This window comes from Caenorhabditis remanei, chromosome V (assembly GCF_010183535.1).
Source record: "Caenorhabditis remanei strain PX506 chromosome V, whole genome shotgun sequence".
NCBI classification, from domain to species: Eukaryota; Metazoa; Nematoda; class Chromadorea; order Rhabditida; family Rhabditidae; genus Caenorhabditis; species Caenorhabditis remanei.
In genome coordinates, this window is record NC_071332.1 from 19534988 (window position 1) to 19557585 (window position 22598).

The 22598-nt window shown below is 40.0% G+C and overlaps 9 protein-coding genes across 9 annotated transcripts; 4 read left to right on the forward strand and 5 right to left on the reverse strand.

The window, feature by feature from the left end:
* Positions 1-1194: 1194 nt before the first annotated feature.
* On the reverse strand, positions 1195-2192 carry GCK72_021325 (uncharacterized protein; the record flags this gene model as incomplete). Its single annotated transcript, XM_053734188.1, has 5 exons — positions 1195-1327; positions 1385-1461; positions 1509-1606; positions 1649-1934; positions 1986-2192. The coding sequence occupies 5 exons, from the start codon at positions 2190-2192 to the stop codon at positions 1195-1197; spliced, it is 801 nt and encodes a 266-aa protein (XP_053583101.1).
* Positions 2193-3053: 861 nt separating this feature from the next.
* GCK72_021326 (uncharacterized protein) lies at positions 3054-4397 on the forward strand (the record flags this gene model as incomplete). The annotated part of the gene is made up of 5 exons (XM_053734189.1): positions 3054-3260; positions 3319-3493; positions 3951-4048; positions 4116-4192; positions 4247-4397. 5 exons carry the CDS (start codon positions 3054-3056, stop codon positions 4395-4397), a joined length of 708 nt encoding a protein of 235 aa, XP_053583102.1.
* Positions 4398-4903: 506 nt separating this feature from the next.
* On the forward strand, positions 4904-5119 carry GCK72_021327 (uncharacterized protein; the record flags this gene model as incomplete). The annotated part of the gene is made up of 1 exon (XM_053734190.1): positions 4904-5119. One exon carries the CDS (start codon positions 4904-4906, stop codon positions 5117-5119), a length of 216 nt encoding a protein of 71 aa, XP_053583103.1.
* Positions 5120-5250: 131 nt separating this feature from the next.
* Positions 5251-6380, reverse strand: GCK72_021328 (uncharacterized protein; the record flags this gene model as incomplete). Its single annotated transcript, XM_053734191.1, has 6 exons — positions 5251-5380; positions 5449-5528; positions 5575-5672; positions 5727-6006; positions 6062-6282; positions 6326-6380. 6 exons carry the CDS (start codon positions 6378-6380, stop codon positions 5251-5253), a joined length of 864 nt encoding a protein of 287 aa, XP_053583104.1.
* A 631-nt stretch (positions 6381-7011) lies between these two features.
* GCK72_021329 (uncharacterized protein) lies at positions 7012-7838 on the reverse strand (the record flags this gene model as incomplete). Its single annotated transcript, XM_053734192.1, has 4 exons — positions 7012-7092; positions 7136-7233; positions 7288-7573; positions 7632-7838. 4 exons carry the CDS (start codon positions 7836-7838, stop codon positions 7012-7014), a joined length of 672 nt encoding a protein of 223 aa, XP_053583105.1.
* Positions 7839-10920: 3082 nt separating this feature from the next.
* GCK72_021330 (uncharacterized protein) lies at positions 10921-13056 on the reverse strand (the record flags this gene model as incomplete). The annotated part of the gene is made up of 6 exons (XM_053734193.1): positions 10921-10962; positions 11018-11064; positions 12709-12757; positions 12807-12861; positions 12916-12959; positions 13030-13056. 6 exons carry the CDS (start codon positions 13054-13056, stop codon positions 10921-10923), a joined length of 264 nt encoding a protein of 87 aa, XP_053583106.1.
* A 3314-nt stretch (positions 13057-16370) lies between these two features.
* Positions 16371-17495, reverse strand: GCK72_021331 (uncharacterized protein; the record flags this gene model as incomplete). The annotated part of the gene is made up of 1 exon (XM_003095231.2): positions 16371-17495. The coding sequence occupies one exon, from the start codon at positions 17493-17495 to the stop codon at positions 16371-16373; it is 1125 nt and encodes a 374-aa protein (XP_003095279.2).
* Positions 17496-19339: 1844 nt separating this feature from the next.
* Positions 19340-20473, forward strand: GCK72_021332 (uncharacterized protein; the record flags this gene model as incomplete). Its single annotated transcript, XM_003095214.2, has 1 exon — positions 19340-20473. One exon carries the CDS (start codon positions 19340-19342, stop codon positions 20471-20473), a length of 1134 nt encoding a protein of 377 aa, XP_003095262.2.
* Positions 20474-20780: 307 nt separating this feature from the next.
* GCK72_021333 (uncharacterized protein) lies at positions 20781-21044 on the forward strand (the record flags this gene model as incomplete). Its single annotated transcript, XM_003095226.2, has 2 exons — positions 20781-20921; positions 20985-21044. The coding sequence occupies 2 exons, from the start codon at positions 20781-20783 to the stop codon at positions 21042-21044; spliced, it is 201 nt and encodes a 66-aa protein (XP_003095274.2).
* Between the last annotated feature and the right edge of the window lie 1554 nt (positions 21045-22598).

A 22598-nucleotide genomic window follows, 5' to 3' on the forward strand; every position in this document is an offset into this window, starting at 1 on the left:
AAAAGAAGAGAAGTAAAAGATTATTGTTTCACATTTTCCAATCATATACGTTGTGTTGGGTCCTCCACATTAGGGTCATTATTTTTTTTGGGTATGATTCCCTTTTGATGATGTCTACCAGCGTTTGATCAACGCCAAGTCGGTGGGTTTCCCTGGGGTAGTTTGTGTGCAATACCCACTCTCTATCAATGATACCCAAATGGTTAGATCGATTGAAGTTTGAAAGAGGAGAGAGATTTCGAAGCCGCAGGTCTACCCTTTACTGAACGCGGATCTTGGCCAAAATATGACTATTCAATATCTCTTTTTTTATTCTTGCCGACACATTTCAAAAAGTTTCCAATTGTGTTATAAGTAGTAGTAATTATCATTGATCATTCACAGGAAGATTGAGATATAAACTCTCCTTCTACAGCTCACAGCATGTACAAATCCTATTCATATGCACTTTTAGTACGTGGTACTTCGACCACAGAAAAATCGCATTTCTCAAAGTTGGAAACTTCATTACTCATAGTGTGCCAAAAGAAGAATTCATCCTTGTAAACTTTTCCTGTTGGTTGCACAAATTTAGAAATTTAGGTATTAGATGGAAAGCGGAAATAAATATATTGCTGTAAGAGTTGTCGGTCAAGAATAAAGATAGGCATGGCTCTTGCAGAAGAGAAGCGTCGGGGGGAATTCCTGACTGCTATCAGAATCACAGAGAGTTTATCTAACAAATGGTATGCGGAGTTGATTTTGATTCTTGTAATTTATCTGACAGCATTCAAAACAAAACATGCACAAAAACTTTCTTGCCAACCTAATATTTGAATGGCCGAAGTGTGGGAAATTCTTGGTGTTCTCCTCCACTTCCAATGTCTCTGTTTCATTGAAATTAAAAAGTTGGCACCGCCCACTTGAATCAAAATACGACAGAACACAATCGGATGCTTCGAAACATGTATGCACACAATCGGGGTCTACAGTACCCTCTAGATCCGTGTTGGGAACCTTCCCGAAGATTTTCAGCATTTTTGAAACGTTCTACATAAATAGAGTCCTAAGGATCTTAATTGCTCCAAAAACTACATAAATTGTAGAAAAAAAACTAGAAAGATGCCAAAAACAACTATTTATTGAAAAAAACCATGACTACCATACAAGTTTATACATATTTCTCCGTCCGGTGTACTAACCGCGCGTCCAACATCACGCCAGCATTTGATAACCACACGCCACACCAAGTTCCAGACCGGATCCACGTCCACACGGTATGTCATTCAAAGAAACGCTGGTACCGCTGTTTGAGATCACTCCAAGACAGTTTTCAGGTGTACTTCCTCTGGAAAAAGGATGAAAGTGTACCACAAAAAATTTGAAAATTTTGAAAACGACTAACCTATTATACGAAAACCACGCGTTACCGGTAACCAGTGCTTCCACACCGACTGTATACCGATCCGACCAGTCGAATTTCTGAAATCATGTTTCCCGGTTCTAAACCGGTCGGTTTCAAAACTCACATCACATTCCGAATTGTTCTCCCCCGTGCAATTTCTTACTCCATCTATCCAGATCGCTTGCCAATTGTCTGCTTTAGGATATATTTCCAGGAATCGTTCTGTAACCGGAAAACTTAATTACCCTAATTATCTTAACTAACTTTTCAACCATCTCGACTCTTCCACCGACGCCACTCCAGTCACTTTATACCCCATATCCTCACAAAACCGTGTCGCCTCGGTCTGATTCACTCCACTCTTTATACCGTGCACCTGCATGCATACAGTAATCTCAGGATTTGATCTACGAAACATTTTCCAGTCACCAACGCATCTTTGGAATGAGAAAGTTGTTCCAGATTTTTTCCAGGTGATGGGATCCTCACCGATATTCACGACAGGTTCGATAAGGGAATGTGCGGGACAGGTGTCGGACAGCAAGGTGGTCTGAAAAAGTGGGCAGTATGGATAGACAGACAGACAGATGGACAGACAAACCTTGAACGCCACAAAGAGTCCATCTGCCTTGGTGGACTCCTCCACTTCCAATGTCTCTGTGTCATTAAAATTAAAAAGTTGGCACCGCCCACTTGTATCAAAGTACGCCAGAATACAATCAAATGCTTTGAAACATGTCTGAACACAATCTGGGTCTACAGTACCCTCTAGATCCGTGTTGGGAATCTTCCCGAAGATTTTCAGCATTTTTGACACGTCTGGAAAAAAATTATTTGAAAATGGAGCTACAGTACTTCCTTACCGGTACAGTAGCTATAAGATAGTAAAAATATTGTTATGAAACAAGAAAAACGAGTCATAGTAGAAAGAAGAAATGCAACAACAACGAGAAAATAAAAATAAGACATTTCTTTTCCTCAAATATAATTTTTTTGTCTAGCGACGAGAAGTTATAAATCTTTTATTGTCTGGAGTGAAGTTTGAGGTCGGAAGGAATTTTTTTCAAAAAAAAAGTTCAAACATTTGAAAGTTCCAAAATTGAGAAATTTCGGAACTGAGACATTTCAAAACTGGACGCTTTGAAACTGAAACATTTCGAAATCAAGTTTTCCATCAGTTTCGAGATGTTCTGGTTTCAAAACGTCGCCGTTTTTTCGCTGTTGACGCTGTGAAATCAAGATGTTAAAACTGGGACACTTTGAAACCGAGACGTTTTAAAACGTTCCGGTTTTAGAACGTCTTTCAAAATTCCTTAACACCGCTCCAGAAAGTAAAATATTTTTAACTCCTCGTCGCTAGACAAAAAATGGTTATAGGAGGCTGGCGTGACGTTGACGTTTGGTTACATTTAGTACACCAGACAAAAAAAAATATTGTATGGTAGTCATGGTTTCTCAAAGTTTTTATATTGTTAATAAAAAAATTTATAGAAAAATTTTGTTTCGGATTTTAAAAAAAAGTTTTAGTTTTTTAGTCAAACTGAACATACTATGTCTAAATTATGTCTTATTCTAGTTTTTCCCTCAATTTATGCAGTTTTTGGAGCAGGTAAGATCCTTAGAACCGTATTTATGAAAAATGTTATAATCAACTCCAGACGTGCCAAAAATGCTGAAAATCTTCGGGAAGGTTCTCCGCGCGGATCTAAGGGATACTGTAGACCCGGATTGTGTGCAGACATGTTTCAAAGCATTTGATTGTATTCTGGCGTACTTTTATACAAGTGGGCGGTGCCAACTTTTTAATTTTAATGAAACAGAGAAATTGGAAGTGGAAGAGACCAACAAGGCAGATGGGTTCTTTGTGGCGTTCAAGGTTTGTCTGTTCATCTGTCTGTCTGTGTCTCCATACATCCAGATGTCCACTATTTCAGACCACCCTTCCTAATGACACCTGTCCAGCCTATCCCGATATCCGCCCTGTCGTGAATATCGGTGAGGATCCCATCACCTGGATAAAATCTGGAACAACTTTCTCAAGATGCATTGGTGACTGGAAAATGTTTCGTAGATCAAATCCTGAGATTACTGTATGCATGCAGGTATACGGTATAAAGAGTGGAGTGAATCAGACTGAGGCGACACGGTTTTGTGAGGAGATGGGGTATAAAGCATAGTTGTCAAGGCCCGGCCCGAAGGCCCGGGCAAATTGGCGCGAAAGTCAAATTTTCAAATTTTTTTAAAATTTTTTGAATTTTTTTGAATTTTTTCGCGAAAAAGTCAAATTTTCGACTATCAGTCAGAATTAGAAGAAATTCTGAAAAATAGTCAAAAATGGTCACATTTCCGATGAAAAATTGAAAAAATTTCGAAAAAAAAATTGGAAAAAAAGGGGCATTTTTGAAGCCGGGCCTTCGGGCCGGGCCGGGCCTTGAAAATTTTCTACCGGCCCGGCCCGGGCCTTGACAACTATGGTATAAAGTGACTGGAGTGGCGTCGGTGGAGGAATCGAGATGGTTGAAAAGTTAGTTAAGATAATTAGGGTAATTAATTTTTCCGGTTACAGAACGATTCCTGGAAATATATCCCAACGCAGACAATTGGCAAGCGATCTGGATAGATGGAGTAAGGAATTGCAACTGGGAAAGCAATCCGAAGTGTAATGTGAGTTTTGAAACCGACCGGTTTAGAACCGCGAATGGTTTCAAAACGTCCCACCAAAAGATTTAAGGTATTCGAATGGTCCGATGAGTATACTGTTGGCGAGGAAGCGCTGACACCCGATAACGCGGCACTCTCGTTTTATAAGTGAGTCGTTTTTAAATTTTTTTGCTGTAGGGCGCACTTTCATCTTTTTTCCAGAGGAAGTACACCTGAAAACTGTCTTGTTGTGATCTCTAACAGCGTTACCAGCGTTTCTTTGAATGATGTACCGTGTGGACGTGGATCCGGTCTGGAGCTTGGTGTGGCGTGTGGTTATCAAATGCTGGCGAGACGTTGGACGCGCGGTTAGTACAACAGACGGAAAAATATGTATAAACTTGTATGGTAGTCATGGTTTTTAGAGGTTTTATTTGTAATAAAAAAGTTAATAAATCTTTGTTTTTGGCATCTTTCTAGTTTTTTTCCACAATTTGTGTAGTTTTTGGGGCAAGTAAGATCCTTAGGACTGTATTTATCAAGAAAAACACTTTGAGTCAATTCCAGACGTGCTAAAAATGCTGAAAATCTTCTAGGGGATACTGTAGACCCCGATTGTGTGCCGACGTGTTTCAAAGCATCTGATTGTATTCTGGCGTACTTTGATATGAGTTGGCGGTGCCAACTTTTAAAATTTTTGGAATTTTTTTTCCATTTTACGTGTACATGAATAATTTATTGTCTATTTATTTATTTCCAGTTTAAAAATAGGGCACGTAAGCCATAAGAATGACACCGTACCCCAAAAAGATGACCCTTCCTGATAAGCCATTTCCTATAAAACCCCGCAGTCGCAGGGAAATCCGGTTTTCACAAAAAATGTACTCTTGGATTCTCCTCTTTCTCCTCGCCAATTTCTTCTGGATCCATATCGACGCCGTGGAGCAAGTGACGCTGACTCCCGAAGGAAGACAAGTGGCCGCATGGGTGATTGTACTGGGTGTGATCGGAGGGATCGCCGTGTCCGCCTCGATAGCCGGCGGGATTTTTATGATGAATCGGAGACGGGCGAACGAGGTTTTGGTGGTTCGATAAGAAATGGAAAAATGGAAATTTAACTTTTTATTCGCACAAAATAAATGATTTTTGAATTGCAAACACTGTGTAAATGTAGTTAGGCCTCCGGGAAACATTTCAAAACCAGGACGTTTTAAAACCGACAAAAATCAATTCAATCGATATCCACACACTGCTCCGCGGTCCAACCTCCCCGCATGGTCGCATTCCACATCGTTTATAGTTTGTGGCGCATCTATGATGAACACTTGCAAGCAGTTTTCAATTATGCCACCATCTCTAGAATATAATAAGGTTTAGAACGTTTTGAAATCTATTGGTTTCAAAACGTGCCAGCCTAAACTTACGTCCTATAAGATAGATATGCGTTTGATGATGATGCCAGGGCATCCTGTCCTTCAGTGTACCCATCGGACCAGTCGAAGTTCTGAAAAAGGTTTCAAGGGTGCGAAATGTCTCCCCCTTCCACTTACCCGACAATTTGCCACTTTGAAACCAGTGCAATTTCTGATTCCATCCATCCAAACACCTGACCAACCTGGAGCTCCAGGGTCCAGCTTCTTGAATCTATCTGAACAAGACAATTGTGATAATTACTAATTACCCTTTTCCCAATTAACTCCACCTTGCAACCATTCCGACTCCTCTATCATTGCAACACCTGTTAATGTGGTGTTAATACTCTCACAATATTCCATGGCTTCCACACGTGAAATTCCAGGGTTCAGGAGAAAAACCTGCATGCATACAGTAAGACCGGTCCGATTAAACATTTTCCAGTCGCCGCGACATTTTTGGAATGAGAACGTTTTCTCCGACCGTTTCCAGGAGACGGAATCCTCACCGATATTCACGACAGGGATCATTGAGTCGTAAGCAGGACAGGTGTCATTAGGGAGGGTGGTCTGGAAAAGTGGGGCATTTGGATGTATAGACAGACAGACAGATGGACATACAAACCTTAAACGCCACAAAGAGCCCCTCTGCCTTGGTGGTCTCTACCACTTCTATAGACTCTGTGGCATTGAAACTAAATAGTTGACAGTGATCTTGTAAGTTGAAATACGCCAGGAAGCAATCATCTTGAGTGAAACATGTAGCCATACAATTGGTGTCTACCATAGTGGCGTTCAGAGAGACATTAGACACCTTTCCAAAGATTTTCAGCATTTTCGTGGTGTCTGGAAATTATGAATAGGATTTTCATTAGGTCGAGTTACATACCTTCTCCAGTGGCTTCAAGAATTATCAGAAATATAAATAAGACCTTGAGAAACATGTTTGTGCAGCTTATTAGTAAGTTCAGAAGAATGGAATCTGGGGAAAAAGTTAGAATAGACAGACACAGTTATAAAACCGGGATGGATTTTATGGTTTATGGGAGCCAGGAGCCGTGGTTACGAATAACAATAAACTAGAACGTTTTGATACTAGATATTTCAAAACCAGGACATAAACTAGGAGAGGCAAAGCGTTTCCACCGATTAAAAATATAAAAACTTTTAGAAACCTTGACCACTATAAAATTCTTTGTTTCTTCTTCTGATGTTTTACAACAAAAACTTAATAACCGCGTTAACGTCACGCCAATCTCCAGACCGAATCCACACTGTATATCATCCAAAGAAATGCTGGTACCGCTGTTCGAGATCACTCAGGATGTTTGAAGTAATTAAAAAACAGAGAATGGTTTATTTATGCACACATAAAATGGATTTATCAAACCAATCGATATCCACACACCGCTCCGATATCCAGCCTGCTCGTCCGGTTGCAATTCACACAGTTTATAGTTAGTGGTGCATCATATATGAATATTTTCAAGCAGTTTTCATTCTTGCCACTATCCCTGGAATATGTATATCCTCTAGAAGTCGTTTCAAAATCGCGGATTCAAAATGACCCTAAGCTTACCCAGAATAAGACAGCCTTGCGTTTGACAAGCCCAAGGCATCCAGTCCTTCAGTGTACCCATCGGACCAGTCGTAGTTCTGAAAACAGTTTCAAAACGTCCCATGTCTCCCCTCCCCTCACCCGACAATTCGCCTCCTTAAAACCAGTGCAATTCCTGACTCCATCCATCCAAACACCTTCCCATTTTTGAGCTCCAGGGTACAGCTTCTTGAATCTATCTGAACAACAAAATTGTGATAATTACTAATTACCCTTTTCCCAATTAACTCCACCTTTCAACCATTTCGACTCCTCTGTCGTAGCTACTCCTGTTAATGTGGTGTTAATACTCTCACAATATTGTATGGCTTCCACACGTGGAATTCCAGGGTTAAGAAGAAAAACTTGCATGCATACAGTAACCTCCGGGTTTGATCTACGGAAAATTTTCCAGTCGCCACGACATTTTTGGAATGAGAACGTTTTCTCCGACTTTTTCCAGGTAATCGGGTCTTCACCGTTGTTCACGATAGGCTGGATATTGGTATAAGCTGGACAGGTATCATTATTTAGGGTGGTCTGAAAATGTGGACATCTGGATTTATGGACAGACAGACAGATGGGCAAATGGACAAACCTTGAACGCCACAAAGAGCCCATCTTCCTTGTTGGTCTCCTCCACTTCCAATGTCTCTGTTTCATTAAAATTAAAAAGTTGGCACCGCCCACTTGTATCAAAGTACGCCAGAATACAATCGGATGCTTCGAAACATGTCTGCACACAATCTGGGTCTACAGTACCCTCTAGATCCGTGTTGAGAACCTTCCCGAAGATTTTCAGCATTTTTGACACGTCTGGAATAGAATCAAATAGTTTTTCTTGATAAACACATCACGTAGGATCTTACCAGCTCCAAAAACTACAAAAAATGTGGAAATAACCAGAATAAGACAAAATTTAGACATAGTATGTTGAGTTTCACGGAAAAAAGGGAAATGTTTCGAAAGAAAATCCAAAATGCCAAAAAGAATTTATTAACTTGTTTTATTATAAATATAAAACCTTCAGGAAACCATGACTACTATACAATTTTATAGCTCTTCTTCGTCTGGTGTACTAAATGTAACCGCGCGTCAACGTCACGCCAGGCTCCTATACGAAAATTCCGGTCAATAGGGAGTGTTTATAGATATGTAAATATAGAAAAGAAGAAATTCTGGAAAAATTGATAAATTGATAAAAATTCTGAAAAATTTGATAAGTCTCACCTCCCTAACGCCTCCAAACCAATTCGTAAATAATAATGCATTTTGGAATGAAATATTGGAGAGTCCAGGTGGTCACATAGATGATTAAGTTGATAAGGATAATGAAATGGAATGCGATTACGTAGAGGAAGTTCATAATGGATACAGGAAATTAATTTACAATCAATCAGAAGTCTCTTTGGCTTCACGAGACTTCATGAGTGATAGGGATAGAGATAGAGATAGAGATAGAGATAGGTAACTAGGGAGACGCAGAGAAAACGGGTATAAGAGAAAACAACCAGAAAACAAATGTTTGTGGGTACTCATGGAGATAATATGAAAAAAAAATAGTGTGGGGAGACACAAGACGCAGAAATATTTTGAGAGCTCCCGGAGCAACTGTTCTTGTGCTAGACTCGGTGGGAAATGAGTAATTTTAAGCCAAGCCTTTTATTTTTAGTTAGATCAAACCTAGAGCTCCATTTTTGTAGTTGACAACTTTTTTGTACGGGCGGTCCGTGTCATCTTGCAAAGCTCGTATCTCAAAAGTGGGCGGAGCTATCAAAAAGATGTCAATTACAAAAATGTAGCCCGAGACTTGTTCTATACATTTGTGTACGTTTTAATACAAAAAAAAACATAACATGACTTTGTGATAAATGTTTGAAAAAATTTGTGAAATTTTTTTTTGAAATTTATTCAGAGTATCTTCAGCGCATCAAGAAGTTATAATACATAACACTGGCGTAATTTTTCGGTAGATAGGGAACTCCGAAACTCGAGAATCTAAAAAATGTGAAACACGCTGGGGCGCTTTCGGAGCGTTTTAGCAATGAATGAAGGAATGGGATGAAAGGTCCCTTAAATTTGGAAAGAATGTCTATCTATCTGTCGGTATGTCCGGATGTCTGCGATCTCTTCATTTTCTAGAAACATCTCTTAGACGTTTCAAAACCATAGGACTCGGTTTGTTAATGGCCGGTTTTGAGGTATCTGGTTTAAGGAAGCCAAAAATTTCGATAGAGCGCGTTTGCAGGTTCCAGTCTTCGCTGTCACCTAGACATCTAGTTGGGTCTAGGTATACGGTACCCTTTCACATACATTTTCATAACAAAGCAAGTGCATTTTATTATTTATTAATTAAACTTCGTCGACTATTATTTTGAGTGTGGCTTCAGATTTTCATTCGGAGAACTTCTTTATTCTGGGATACTTCATGCTGGCTGCATTCAGGCGAAGCAGAAATCGTTCCAGGACATTCTCGTTGACGTCGTTACCATCTCCCACCAATCCGCCATTTCAATTTTTGTCTGCATGTGCCTCCGGGACCTGTTCTGCAGCAACTTGTGGAACGACTCCAGGTGCGTTGAAGGCTGGAATGTATGGAATCATCCTCATCTCTCCTCATAGCGAACATGACTGATCCATTTTGATCGTGGAGAGTTCCTGGAATCAATTTTTTGTTGTTATTGAGTTTTCAGGTTTAAAGGAGGCGTGTGCATTACTATTCTAAAATTTAAGAATTTTTGGTATGAATCGATTCGGAAAACCAGGGAAAAAGGAAAATCGTCTTGGAGATACAGCACCTGTGCAGTAAGATACACAATTTGATCTTTTTCAGTTAAAATGACCTTACGGTATCGCTTACTGTCACATAAAGTAAACTATGCATCAACCATACAGAAAAAAAGTAGACCTTTATTTTTGTAGTTGACAACTTTTTCGTACGGACACTCCCTAGCAAGTTACATATCCACTAACTAAGGAATGCCTCCAGGTGACCGTGGAGTTATGAGACGTAACCTATATCATTCAAAAGCTGAGAAAACGCTGATTCCAAATATATATTTGGTTTTTTCCCTCGAGGCCTGGTATTCGAGAAAAATAAGATCAAAGTTGACGATACCACAACAATACACGTTGGTAAGGTAGGGGTCCAAACTTTGATCTCGTTTTTCTCGAATACCAGGCCTCTAGGACAAAAACTGAATATATATTTGGAATTAGCGTTTTCACAGCTTTCCAATGATATAAATCACGTCCTAAAACTCCACGGGTTTCTCTAGCAAGTAATTTCTCCCTCAAATAGTTTTTTATCAGATTTTTTAGCTTTTCTGGTCATAACTCCCTAGGGAGTGTCCGTACCAAAAAGTTGTCAACTACAAAAATGAAGCTCTGTCTTTGTTCTGTATGATGTATACACAATTTTCATTTTGGGACCATCCGTAGTACCGTAAGGTCATTTTCAACTGAAAAAGGTATGAATATCAGTCTGAAACGAGTTATGAGACCTCAAAGTGGCAAAAATCGTTTCTTGTCGTGCAGTTTTCAGTGTTTTTAATAGTAAATTTCCATGTCCTGCACGAATCTAGAAGAAAATATTCGAAAATATGAACATTTTGGCGCTTTGAGATCTCATAACTCGCTTTAGACTGATTTTCAGACATGGCTCCAAGAGAATTTTCTCTTTTCTCTGGGTTTTTGAATGGATTTATATCAAAAAATTTTGAGTTTTATTAAAAAATCTTACCAAAATTATCCTTCCGGTTTGCATTAAACTTTTTCTGCTTTTGGTGGATATTTTTGGGCAAAATCCAGCCTGGAAACTTTTATATAATTTTCAAAATTTTTTTTTCCTTTAAACTCACTTCTCAGGGGCCTTGTAACTGCTCAAACTAGGATCCATTACAGTATAAGTACCCAGGATGGATTACCTTCTGGAATTTTCGGTCCAAAAAATAGGTTTTTTGGAAAAAAAGGGAAAAAACTCACTTTAATTTTCCCATCCATTCCGTCTTTGTCGATTTGCATGAGACCTTCTGGAATTTTCAAAAATTAATATAATTTTTCAGATTCGATATCCTTACCTCATCTGTTTGTCCAAACTTTGATTTCAGCTTCCAATCCACAACTTATTTTCCAAATTTCATCATTATTTCTAGAAAAAAAATAATTTTTGAAATTTTTCAGATATTCAGATTCGACTTACCACTCCATCAATCAATTAAATCCAATTAAATAATTCTCAAAAAATCAATAAAGAAAAGGTGAAGAATCCTACACACGGACTCAACACCTCCTTTGAATATAGATGTAGATCATATTAGTATTTCATAAAAATCAAAAATAGTTTCGACTTCATTTCCGGATAGAAGTCTGAGGGGAGAGTAAAGTGTATGTATGTATGAAGGATGGAGAAGAAGAAGAATTGCAACGAGAGAGTGGACGGGGCCAGAGAGACGCAGACAATCGGGAAGGGGGGACGCGTGGTCAGACGCCGGACTGCAAGGGTCAACAACAAGCAGCTTGGGAAAAAGATGATAGGAGCTGGCGCGCCTTAGGCGCGAGCGAGCGAACAGTCATAAGAAAATTTGAGTCTGGCGCGCCTTAGACGCCTTTATCGTTGTCTAATAGTAAGCGGGTGCTTGTGAAAAAGATGATAGCAATGTCTGGCGCGCCTTCAGCGCGTTTTTCGAATTTGAAGTGGAAAAGCGACATACACATGTCTGGGGTGCCTGGGACGCGTTTTTATGATCCAAAAATCCGAAAATCATACGAGCAAAAGTAACGAAAATCGGCCGACTTTTGAGGATGGCGCGCCTGAGACGCGTTTTTGTGATTTGGAAGGTTTGAAAGGCGGAAGACGGGGTAAGAATTTGAAAATCTGAAAATCTGAAAATTAGGGAAATCTGAAAAAATCTGAAAATTTGGGAAATCCGGAAAAACCCAAAAATCATAAAATCGGATGGAACGAAAGTCTGAAAAAACCTGAATATTCAAAAATCTGAAAATCCGGATCGTGTCTGTCCAGATGTCTGTCTGTCCGGATGTCCATCTGTCCAGATGTGTGTCTGTTTGTCCGAATGTCCCCGAAAAATTTTCATTTTCAATTTACAAATTATTTATTGAAATTAAAAAAAAAACAAATTAAAATAAAACAAGATCACAGCTTCCTTTTCCATTTTGATAACATCCTAAAAATTTGAAATTGGGGAAGTTTTGCAGTGGAGCGCGTTTGCACAAAACTACACTACCGGCTGTTTTCAGTGAAAAATGCCCAACTTTCAGAGTGTGTCATAGTAATTCTGATTGTCACATCAAGAAAATTTTTAATGGATCGTACAGATCAAAAGTAGAGCTCCATTTTTGTAGCTGACAACTTTTTTGTACGGACACTTCCTAGCGAGTTACATATCGACAAAGTCAGTTCTTTTTCAAATCGACAAGGCGATTTTGAGATGTCGTCTTAAAATGACCATAACTCTCTAGGAAGTGCCCGTACAAAAAAGTTGTCAACTACAAAAATGGAGCTCTACTTTTGATCTGTACGATCCATTAAAAATTTTTATGGTGTGACATTCAGAATTACTACGGCACACTCTGGTCATTTTCCACTGAAAACAGCCAAAGTTGATATATTTTTCAAAAAGGCTTTTTGCCCGGTACTTTATAATAAAACTCACCTGCATTGTCACTTCTCCTTTTCAACATTTTTTCAGGAATGATAACAACCTGCAAATATCGAAAATTTGTGAATGGAAGATTGAAATAATAATCTCACCTGCGTTATCTGGTTGGATGATTGATTGCACTGATCTTCTCGGTGAGTGGCTCCCCTGAAATTAGTTACAGGTAATTAAGTTAATTATAATTAAATTAAATTTACTTACAAGTATTTGAAGGGTAGGTACTTCTGTGCAAAGTCCACTTTTTTCTGGAAAAATTCAATTTTTTTTGCAATTTTTTTAATAAAATTTTAAATTTTTTTAAATCGATAGACTCACCAGTATAAAACAGTGTGATGGGAACATCTGTCACTTTTCTTCCACTCCTTTTTCTGAAAATATCGGTTTTAGATGTAAAATACACTGAAAAATCTGTTTTTGCGGTGAAAATTGACCTCCATGTCTAAGTTTTTCAGTTTTTTTACGGAAATGGAATCTCCATAGTCAAAAGTGCCTATGGGACGTTTCGAAACTAGTTTCAAAACGTCCAAGTTTCTAATTTCTCGGTTTAGAACTCACCCAACTTTTTCAAAACCCAAACTCCTGGTCGCTCCCAATCGCATACCGATCTTCCTGAAAAAAAAAGTGTATTAGGTGTGTCTGTTTGTACGGATGTCCTGTGAAACCGCGTTTTCGACAAGAATAAGAATCCGGAACCTCAAAAATCCGCAATTTTGAAAATTTCGGAAAAATCGAAAATTCGAATTCGGGAAATTTGGAAAATCCAATTGATCCAAAAGAAAATAATGTGAAGTGCGTCTGTCCGGATGTCTATCTTCCCGGATGTCTGTCTGTCCGGATGTCCTCACCTTATTTCGGTCTACTTTGTGTTCTCAAACTTTTAATCCACGACGTTCTCACCAAGTTTTAACATCAATTCTGAAAAAAAAAAAATTTTAATTTTCAGATTTTCAGATTCGACTTACCACTCTATCAATCAATTAAATCCAATTAAACAATTAATTCTCAAAAAATCAATAAAGAAAAGGTGAAGAATCCTACACACGGACTCAACACCTCCTTTGAATATAGATGTAGATCATATTAGTATTTTATAAAAATCAAAAATAGTTTCGACTTCATTTCCGGATAGAAGTCTGAGGGGAGAGTAAAGTGTATGTATGAAGGATGGAGAAGAAGAAGAATTCGAGACGAGAGAGTGGGCGGGGCCAAGAGACGCAGACAATTTGAGGGAAGGGGGGACGCGTGGTCAGACTGCAAGGGTCAACAACAAGCACCTTGTGAAAAAGATGATAGGGGCTGGCGCGCCTTAGGCGCGAGCGAACGAACAGTCATAAGCAAATTTGAGTCTGGCGCGTGTTTGGCGCGTTTATCGTTGGTAGTTCCATGGCTGGCGCGTCGTTGACGCGTTTTTCGTTTTACTGGGTTTGTGGTAACCGGGGGAAAAAGAAAGAGTTTATTTTGTTATACAAAAAAATTAATAATTTTAAATAAAATTCAAAAATTTAAAATAATTCTTTTTTGCCATAGTAGTCGCTCTGTTTTTCTCCTCTCCATATACCTGAAAAAAGTTTTAAAATTAACATTTTTTGGTTTTTCAGCAAAATTTTTTATTCGGGAAATTCAAAAATCTGGAAAAAAAGAAAAATCTGGAAACCAGTAGATCTCAAAGTCTAATTATTGGAAAGGGAATGTGAATCTGTCTGTCCGGATGTCCTCATTTTTTTGTATTTGGACGTCTTGTAACCGAGACAAGTTGCGAAATATCCTCGGATAGTTTCTAATGTGTTTTATACCAAAATTCGAAAAAAAAATCAAAAAAAACGTCGGTGACCGAGAAAATTTTTTGGTGGCCTAGAAATCCAAATCGTCGAAATTACGAGGTTTGGAGGAATTCCTATGATTAAAAACTAGGCCACCAATTTTTTTTCGAAATTTTTTGATTTTTTTCTCAAAAATCACGTTTTTTTTTGTGTGAAAAACTATCAAAAATGACCATTTTGGACTTCTAGGCCACCAATTTTTTTCCAAAAATTCTTTTTTTTTTGAAAAAACTGCAAAAAACTAATCTCACTTGGCTTGTTTTTGCTGCTCAAACTATATATCTGAAATTTTTTCAATTTTTTTCCGAATTTTAAGTTTTTTTGTTAAAACTTACTTCTCTCAAGGCCTGTTTTAGCTGCTCAAACTAGGTAACACTCCTTCGTTTTTCAAAATCTGAAAAAAATTTGATTTTTTGATAGATATATAAAATCTGGAAGTTCGGATCTCCAGAAATCTGAAAATCCAAAAATTCGGAATTTCGGAAATTTGAAAAACTCGAAAAATCAAGAAACCACTAGATCCCAAAAGCAAATGACAGCAAGGAATATGAATTTGTCTGTTCAAATGTTTGTCTGTCCGGATGTCTGTCTGTCCAGATGTCCTCACCTCATTTCGGTCTTCTTTGTGTTCTCAAACTTTTAATCCACGACGTTCTCACCAAGTTTTAACATCAATTCTGAAAAAAAATTTTTGAAAATTTTCAGATTTTCAGATTCGACTTACCACTCCATCAACCAATTAAATTCAATTAGATAATTAATTCTCAAAAAATCAAAAGAGAAAAGGTGAAGAATTCTACACACGGACTCAACACCTCCTTTGAATATAGATGTAGATCATATTAGTATTTTATAAAAATCAAAAATAGTTTCGACTTCATTTCCGGATAGAAGTCTGAGGGGAGAGTAAAGTGTATGAATGAAGGATGGAGAAGAAGAAGAATTCGAGACGAGAGAGTGGGCGGGGACAGAGAGACGCAGACAATCGGAAAGGGGGACGCGTGGTCGGACTGCAAGGGTCAACAACAAGCACCTTGTGAAAAAGAAGATAGCGATGGTGGTTGTAAAGTGGCTGGCGCGACGGTGGCGCGTGTGAAGAGAAATCGGGATCTTTTTTTGTAGATTTTACAGAAATATCATGACATTTTTTGAATTTTTGGATACAGGATCTAGGGTTACTGTACCCGGATCCAGAATCTAGGAATACTGTTCCAGGATTCTCGATCCTAGGGATACTGTACCTAAAAATGTGGTTCTAGAGTACTGTAGTCGAATCCAGGATCTTAGCTTCCAGGGTTACTGTAGCTGAATCTTGACTCTCTGTGTTACTGTAGTCGGATCCAGGATCTCAAGCCAGTTACTGTATTCAAAGGCACAAAAACGGAATCGGAGGATTACTGTAGTCTGTTCGGGGTTACTGTGACCAGAATCCTGGATTCCAAGTCTACTGTAGCGAGATCCGATATTATTGTAGGACGATGAGGATTCTGGATCTTAGCTTCCAGGGTTACTGTACCGGGATCCTGGATCTCGAGGTACACTACTAGAATCTGACTCTCTACATGCCTGGGTTACTGTAGATACAAAAACGGTTTCGTTATTATTATTATATTTATTATGCAACGACAGATATAAGACAAATAAAAAGATTATGTAAGAAGACTTACAGTAACCTGAGAACGAGATTTGAAATAAGAAATAAAAAACAATCGAATGGAATAGATGGATGGAGTGAGAGATCGGTAGAAACAGAATTATTTAGATGCTCTGATTGGCACATTAGAATTGAATGGATGAATGGATGGAGTGAGAGATCAAGTGAAGAAGAAAAGGGAATTATTGAATACGAGATGGCACATTCGACTTCCGACGTCTCGCATTAGTAAAGTAGATTCTGATGATGTCGTACTTGACGTCAAGTTGCTTCGCGATTTCATACATCTCGTCCTCATCTGGTCTCTCGTTTCTGGCAAACACCGCTTGGAGCATCGCCTTCTCCTCCGGCTTGAAAGTGTGACGCTTCGATTTCCCATCTGTCAGTTTCTTGCGTCGTGGTTCCACTGGTGGAGTGTCTCTATTCAGAATCTCGAGTCTCTCGTGCGCCGCCATTCTCACCCAATTGTACATTCGACGGTAGACATCACGTCCAGACTTCATCTTGAACCAATCCCTTGGATTACGAAGCAAGTCTGACATGGTTCCTTGTCTCCTCTGAGCAACTACATTAGCGAAGAGTGTCTGTGAGATACCGTACTCCTTCAGAATAGACCATACTGTCCCGCAGAGAGGTTTGGTGTCAATGTAGTCGGGGGTCGGGGCGTTGAGTGGGTCCGATGCGTCGGTGGAAGGTTTCTTGGAGCTTCTTCTTGTCTTCTGCTTCTGGGTCTGGGACACCACATCACTTTCTTCAATCTCCGATTCAGAAGAATCTGGATCCTCCGGCATCTCTCGATTCAACCAGGCATCATCTTCGTCTGTCGAGTTCATCATGTGAACATAGTCTATACGACGCGAAGTCTCCTCTGCATACAACCGCTCAAAATCAGCCGGATACTGCATTCTCATGTACTCCTCACGTGCCGTCTCCAAATTCCCAACAAACTTGTGAGTATCTTCTGTGTTCTCTCGATACAACCAGGCATCATCTTCATCTGTCCAAGTCTTCATGTGAGCATAGTTTATCCGATGCGACGGCACCTCTGTACCGTCTGCATTGCGTATTGACCAATTCCTTGCATTTGTCGTCTCCTCCAAATTTCCAATAAACTCGTGATCCTCTATATCCTCCTGGAACAAGTCCTCATGGTTACGAAGGGGATCCAGTGGTCCTCTCAGTGGATCTTCGACTTCATACACAAAACTGGCTTTGGAGTAACCGTAGTTCTCAATCATCCATTGCTCACGGTCTTCCTCCTTGAGGTGCCAGGGTCCTGGAATATTGAAACCTCGTGCTGACATCATTCTGAAATATTTGGATATAAAGGATATGAAGGGAATGAGAGAGAGAGGAAGAAGGAAGACGAGAGAAGGTCACCAAAGGGGGAAGGTGAAAAGAGGAAGAATGACTAAATAATATGATATTGGGATGGGTGAGGTAGGACAGATGGTGCACACTTCTCGCGTACGCGCGGGCGTCGTGCAACGCGGTTGCGTCGCGTGTGCGTTGCGGTTGCATACCCCCTTAGGGAAAACTATCTAGGGGGTGCTAGCACTACTGGTAAGAGACACCTATATTCTCATTGTTATGGTTAACTGGGTCAGAATTGCTAGGTCACTCCACTCGCACTAGCTGGCTCTCTGGGAGATCGGGAAGATAATTTTGTGTATCTGCTGGGGGAAATATGGAATAGTGCGAGCGAGAGGATAGATGGGAGAAATACTACAACTGGATCACTGCACTAGAACTACCAGTTTTAGGTCAGAATAGCTAGATCAAAGAGATGTTTTGAATTTGAGAAAAGTGAATAATGCAAGATCCAGCTACAGTAAACGGATCCTGGGTCTGGTACCTGGCTGGCTACAGTATCCTTAGATCCAGTACTCGTAATAAGAATGCCGTTACAGTAACCTTAGATAAAAACGCAATGGGGCCAAGGGTACAGTGCTCCTAAATAACTGTAAGGTTACTGTAACCGGATCCAGGATTATTCACTTTCTCTATTCAGACCGACCTAGTTAGTGTGATAGCGATCGCGCTTTAAAGCAACAAAAAAAACAGAATGACATAATGAGAGTGAATAAGGAAATAAGACTATCTATGCGAGGGGGTGCTAGCACTACTGGTAAGAGACACCTATACTCCCATTGTTATGATTGGCTAGGTCAGAATTGCTGGGTCACTCCACTCGCACTAGCTGAGACGGCTATACTGGCTGCCTACAGCATAGATAGTCTTATTTCCCTATTGACTCTCATTATGCCATTCTGTTTTTTTTTGTTGCTTTAAAGCGCGATTGCTATCACTCTAGTTGGGACGGTTTGAATGGAAAAAAGCGAGTGACCCTCTAACCGGTTACAGAAACTTTACAGTTATTTAGGAGCACTGTATCCTTGGCCCCATTGCGTTTTTATCTACGATTACTGTAACGGCATTATGAGTACGAGTGCTGGATCTAAGGATACTGTAGTCAGCCAATCCAGGTACCAGTCTCGGTTACAGTAACCCGGATAGCGAATACAGTTACCTTAGATCGGACCACCGTATTTGCTATCCGGCTGCGGTAAATACAGTAACCATCGACAAGACCTTTGCAGTGCCCAGGAAACAAGAAACTGCGTTCCTATCTAAGGTTACTGTAGCTGGATCCAGGATTATTCACTTTTCTCTTTCAAACCACCCGATTGACCTAGCTATTCTGACCTAAAACAGATAGTGCACCCAGTAGTCGTATTTCTCCCATCTATCCTCTCGCTCGCACTATTCCATATTTCCCCCAGCAGATACACAAAATTATCTTCCCGATCTCCCAGAGAGCCAGCTAGTGCGAGTGTGACCTAGCAATTCTGACGTAGCAAACCATAACAATTGGAGTATAGGTGTCTCTCATCAGTAGTGCTAGCACCCCCTAGATAGTTTTCCCTAAGGGGGTCTGCAACCGCAACGCACACGCGACGCAACCGCGTTGCACGACGCCCGCGCGTACGCGAGAAGTGTGCACCATCTGTCATGACTGACCCATCACAATATCATATTATTTAGTCATTCTTCCTCTTTTCACCGACCCCCTTTAGTGACCTTCTCTCGTCTTCCTTCTTCCTGTCTCTCTTTCATCCCCTTTACATCCTTTAGTTCCAAATATTTCAGAATGATGTCAGCACGAGGTTTCAATATCCCAGGACCCTGGCACCTCAAGGAGGAAGACCGTGAGCAATGGATGATTGAGAACTACGGTTACTCCAAAGCCAGTTTTGTGTATGAAGTCGAAGATCCACTGAGAGGACCACTGGATCCCCTTCGTAACCATGAGGACTTGTTCCAGGAGGATATAGAGGATCACGAGTTTATTGGAAATTTGGAGGAGACGACAAATGCAAGGAATTGGTCAATACGCAATGCAGACGGTACAGAGGTGCCGTCGCATCGGATAAACTATGCTCACATGAAGACTTGGACAGATGAAGATGATGCCTGGTTGTATCGAGAGAACACAGAAGATACTCACAAGTTTGTGGGGAATTTGGAGACGGCACGTGAGGAATACATGAGAAAGCAGTATCCGGCTGATTTTGAGCCGTTGTATGCAGAGGAGACTTCGCGTCGTATAGACTATGCTCACATGATGAACTCGACAGACGAAGATGATGGCTGGTTGAATCGAGAGATGCCGGAGGATCAAGATTCTTCTGAATCGGAGATTGAAGAAAGTGATGTGGTGTCCCAGATCCAGAAACAGAAGTCAAGAAGACGTTCCAAGAAATCTTCTACCGTAACCACCGACGCATCAGACCCTCTCAACGCCCCGACCCCCGACTACATTGACACCAAACCTCTCTGCGGCACAGTATGGTCTATTCTGAAGGAGTACGGTATCTCACAGACACTCTTCGCTAATGTAGTTGCTCAGAGGAGACAAGGAACCATGTCAGACTTGCTTCGTAATCCAAGGGATTGGTTCAAGATGAAGTCTGGACGTGATGTCTACCGTCGAATGTACAATTGGGTGAGAATGGCGGCGCACGAGAGACTCGAGATTCTGAACAGAGACACTCTACCAGTGGAACCACGACGCAAGAAACTGACAGATGGGAGATCGAAGCGTCACACTTTCAAGCCGGAGGAGAAGGCGATGCTCCAAGCGGTGTTTGCCAGAAACGAGAGACCAGATGAGGACGAGATGTATGAAATCGCGAAGCAACTTGACGTCAAGTACGACATCATCAGAATCTACTTTACTAATGCGAGACGTCGGAAGTCGAATGTGCCATCTCGTATTCAATAATTCCCTTTTCTTCTTCACTTGATCTCTCACTTCATCCATCCATTTGATTGTTTTTCATTTCTTCTTTCAAAGCTCGTTGAGGTTGCTTTATTTGTTCACTGATTTTCTTCTAATAATAAATATAATAATGATAATTTTCACGTGTACCCATTGTTATGCTTCTGGAAATTTCTTGCCACATGTCAAGGGTCAAATCAATCGATAAAAATCTATTCCTTGGATTCCAACAGAAAGGTAAGAGACCCTTTTAAGAACTCTGGCCCCATCTCGCAACCGTCCCATTCTAAAACTGGGACGTTTCAGAACCATGCCAACCTACGACATGAAAACCGGAAAGCAGATCGATATCCCTTCCGGGAGCCTCTTGGTGATGACTTATAACGAAAAAACTGGAGAAACGGATTGCGTCGCTGTGAAATTTGGTGAATCGGGGATGGAGGAGGTTAAGGTTAGTACGGTTTGAAACCGAGACGTTTTGAAACGGTTTTAAAATGTCCCAATTGTATTTCAGATCACTCCAAAGTGGACGCCAAAGAATAAGAAGAAGAAAAAGGCCAATAAGTGGTTGTAATCCGGGAGGAGAGAAATCGTTAAATAAAACAAAGAAGTACAATATTTTTTAAATAAATGTGTTTATTTGAGTGTCGTTTTGTAACTGGGACGTTTTGAAACTAAAATTTTTATTTGATCGGAAAGCTGAAGACGTGAGAATTCTGAATCTGTATTCAGAATTTTGGTGGGACAAAGGTGGGCGGAGTTACAATTGTTTGAAAACTTCGAGAAAAAATTTTTTAATTTTTTTTAAATTTTCAAACCCACATAACTCCCCCCATTTGTGTCCGTTTTTGAATTTGAAAACAGATTCAGAATCCTCAAAATTTCATATTTTTAGTAAAACTAAACAACTGGGACATTTCAAAACCAGGACGTTTCGAAACCAGGACTATGAAAAAATATGAATTGAAGATTTGAAAGGGTTTTTCAGGTTTCAAAACACAAAAACTTTAAGAATTTTATTCGAAAATGAAGCGAAATGAACTTTTGTTGATTATCGATTGATTATCGATTGATTATCGATTGATTATCCTTCAATCTCAATCCGTCTGAAAGTGATACCACTCCTGCGCGGCCTCCACAATTCCACTATAACCGTAAACCATGTGAAGAAACACCGACAAGAAGAGAATATGGATGTGTGATGTCCACGAGTTCTGAAACGGAGAAATTGGGGGACGTTATAGAACCGGGACACTTTAAAACTGTCCGGTTTCTACCGGTTTTTATCTCTAAAAAGTCCATAAAGTCATCTCAAGTTTCAGACTTGCCTTCATAACTCGCGGGCTCGATGCAGTTGCGCTCTAGCGCATTGTATCTATTCTCCGGCGCGAACATGTAAAAGTGAAGGGAAAAGGAGAATTGTAATCATTCTTGAGCTTGGGGTCACCTAGAGTTAGGTGATTTTTACCCGTTTCAGTCAAGTTTCGCCCGTTTATAGTTTTTGGGTGGTTTTTGTCACCTTTTTTCTATTGTTTTAATTAGCTTTTGTTTGTCTTTCTAGCTTAGGGTAGCTGTTAGACTCATTATTACTTTCTCGCTCTTTTGTAATCGATTATCGAGAAGATAATCGATTGATTGTTACTAGAATAAATTCGTAACTATCTAGACAATTGTGTTTTATTGATTTCTCGTCTTTCCGCTTATTGTCTGTTTACCAGAAGCTAGCGCGACACCGTTGTCACGTCTAACTTTCTGACTTGGGGGCCGAACGCCGTTGTTTGACCTCTCGTTTCCGAAATCTTCTTCGGAAGAGAGAATTGTGTAGTTGTTAGTTCTTTCTTAAACGTGAGCCGGAAAGAAAGACTAACATTTGAAATCTGTTCTGCTTAAACATGATCCGGAAAGCAAACAGTTTTTCGCTGCCTCTAGTTTCAAATTGTGTATTGCTTAAACGTGATCCGGAAAGCAAAACGCAGTTTCTCTGCCTCGAAAGTTGTGTGTTGCTTAAACGTGATCCGGAAAGCACATTCAATTTTTCGCTGTGTGAATTTCTGCAAAGTCAGCACATAATTTCCACGAAAAAGTGATTTTTGTGGCAAATTATTGAATTTTTCATCGGGAAAAAGTA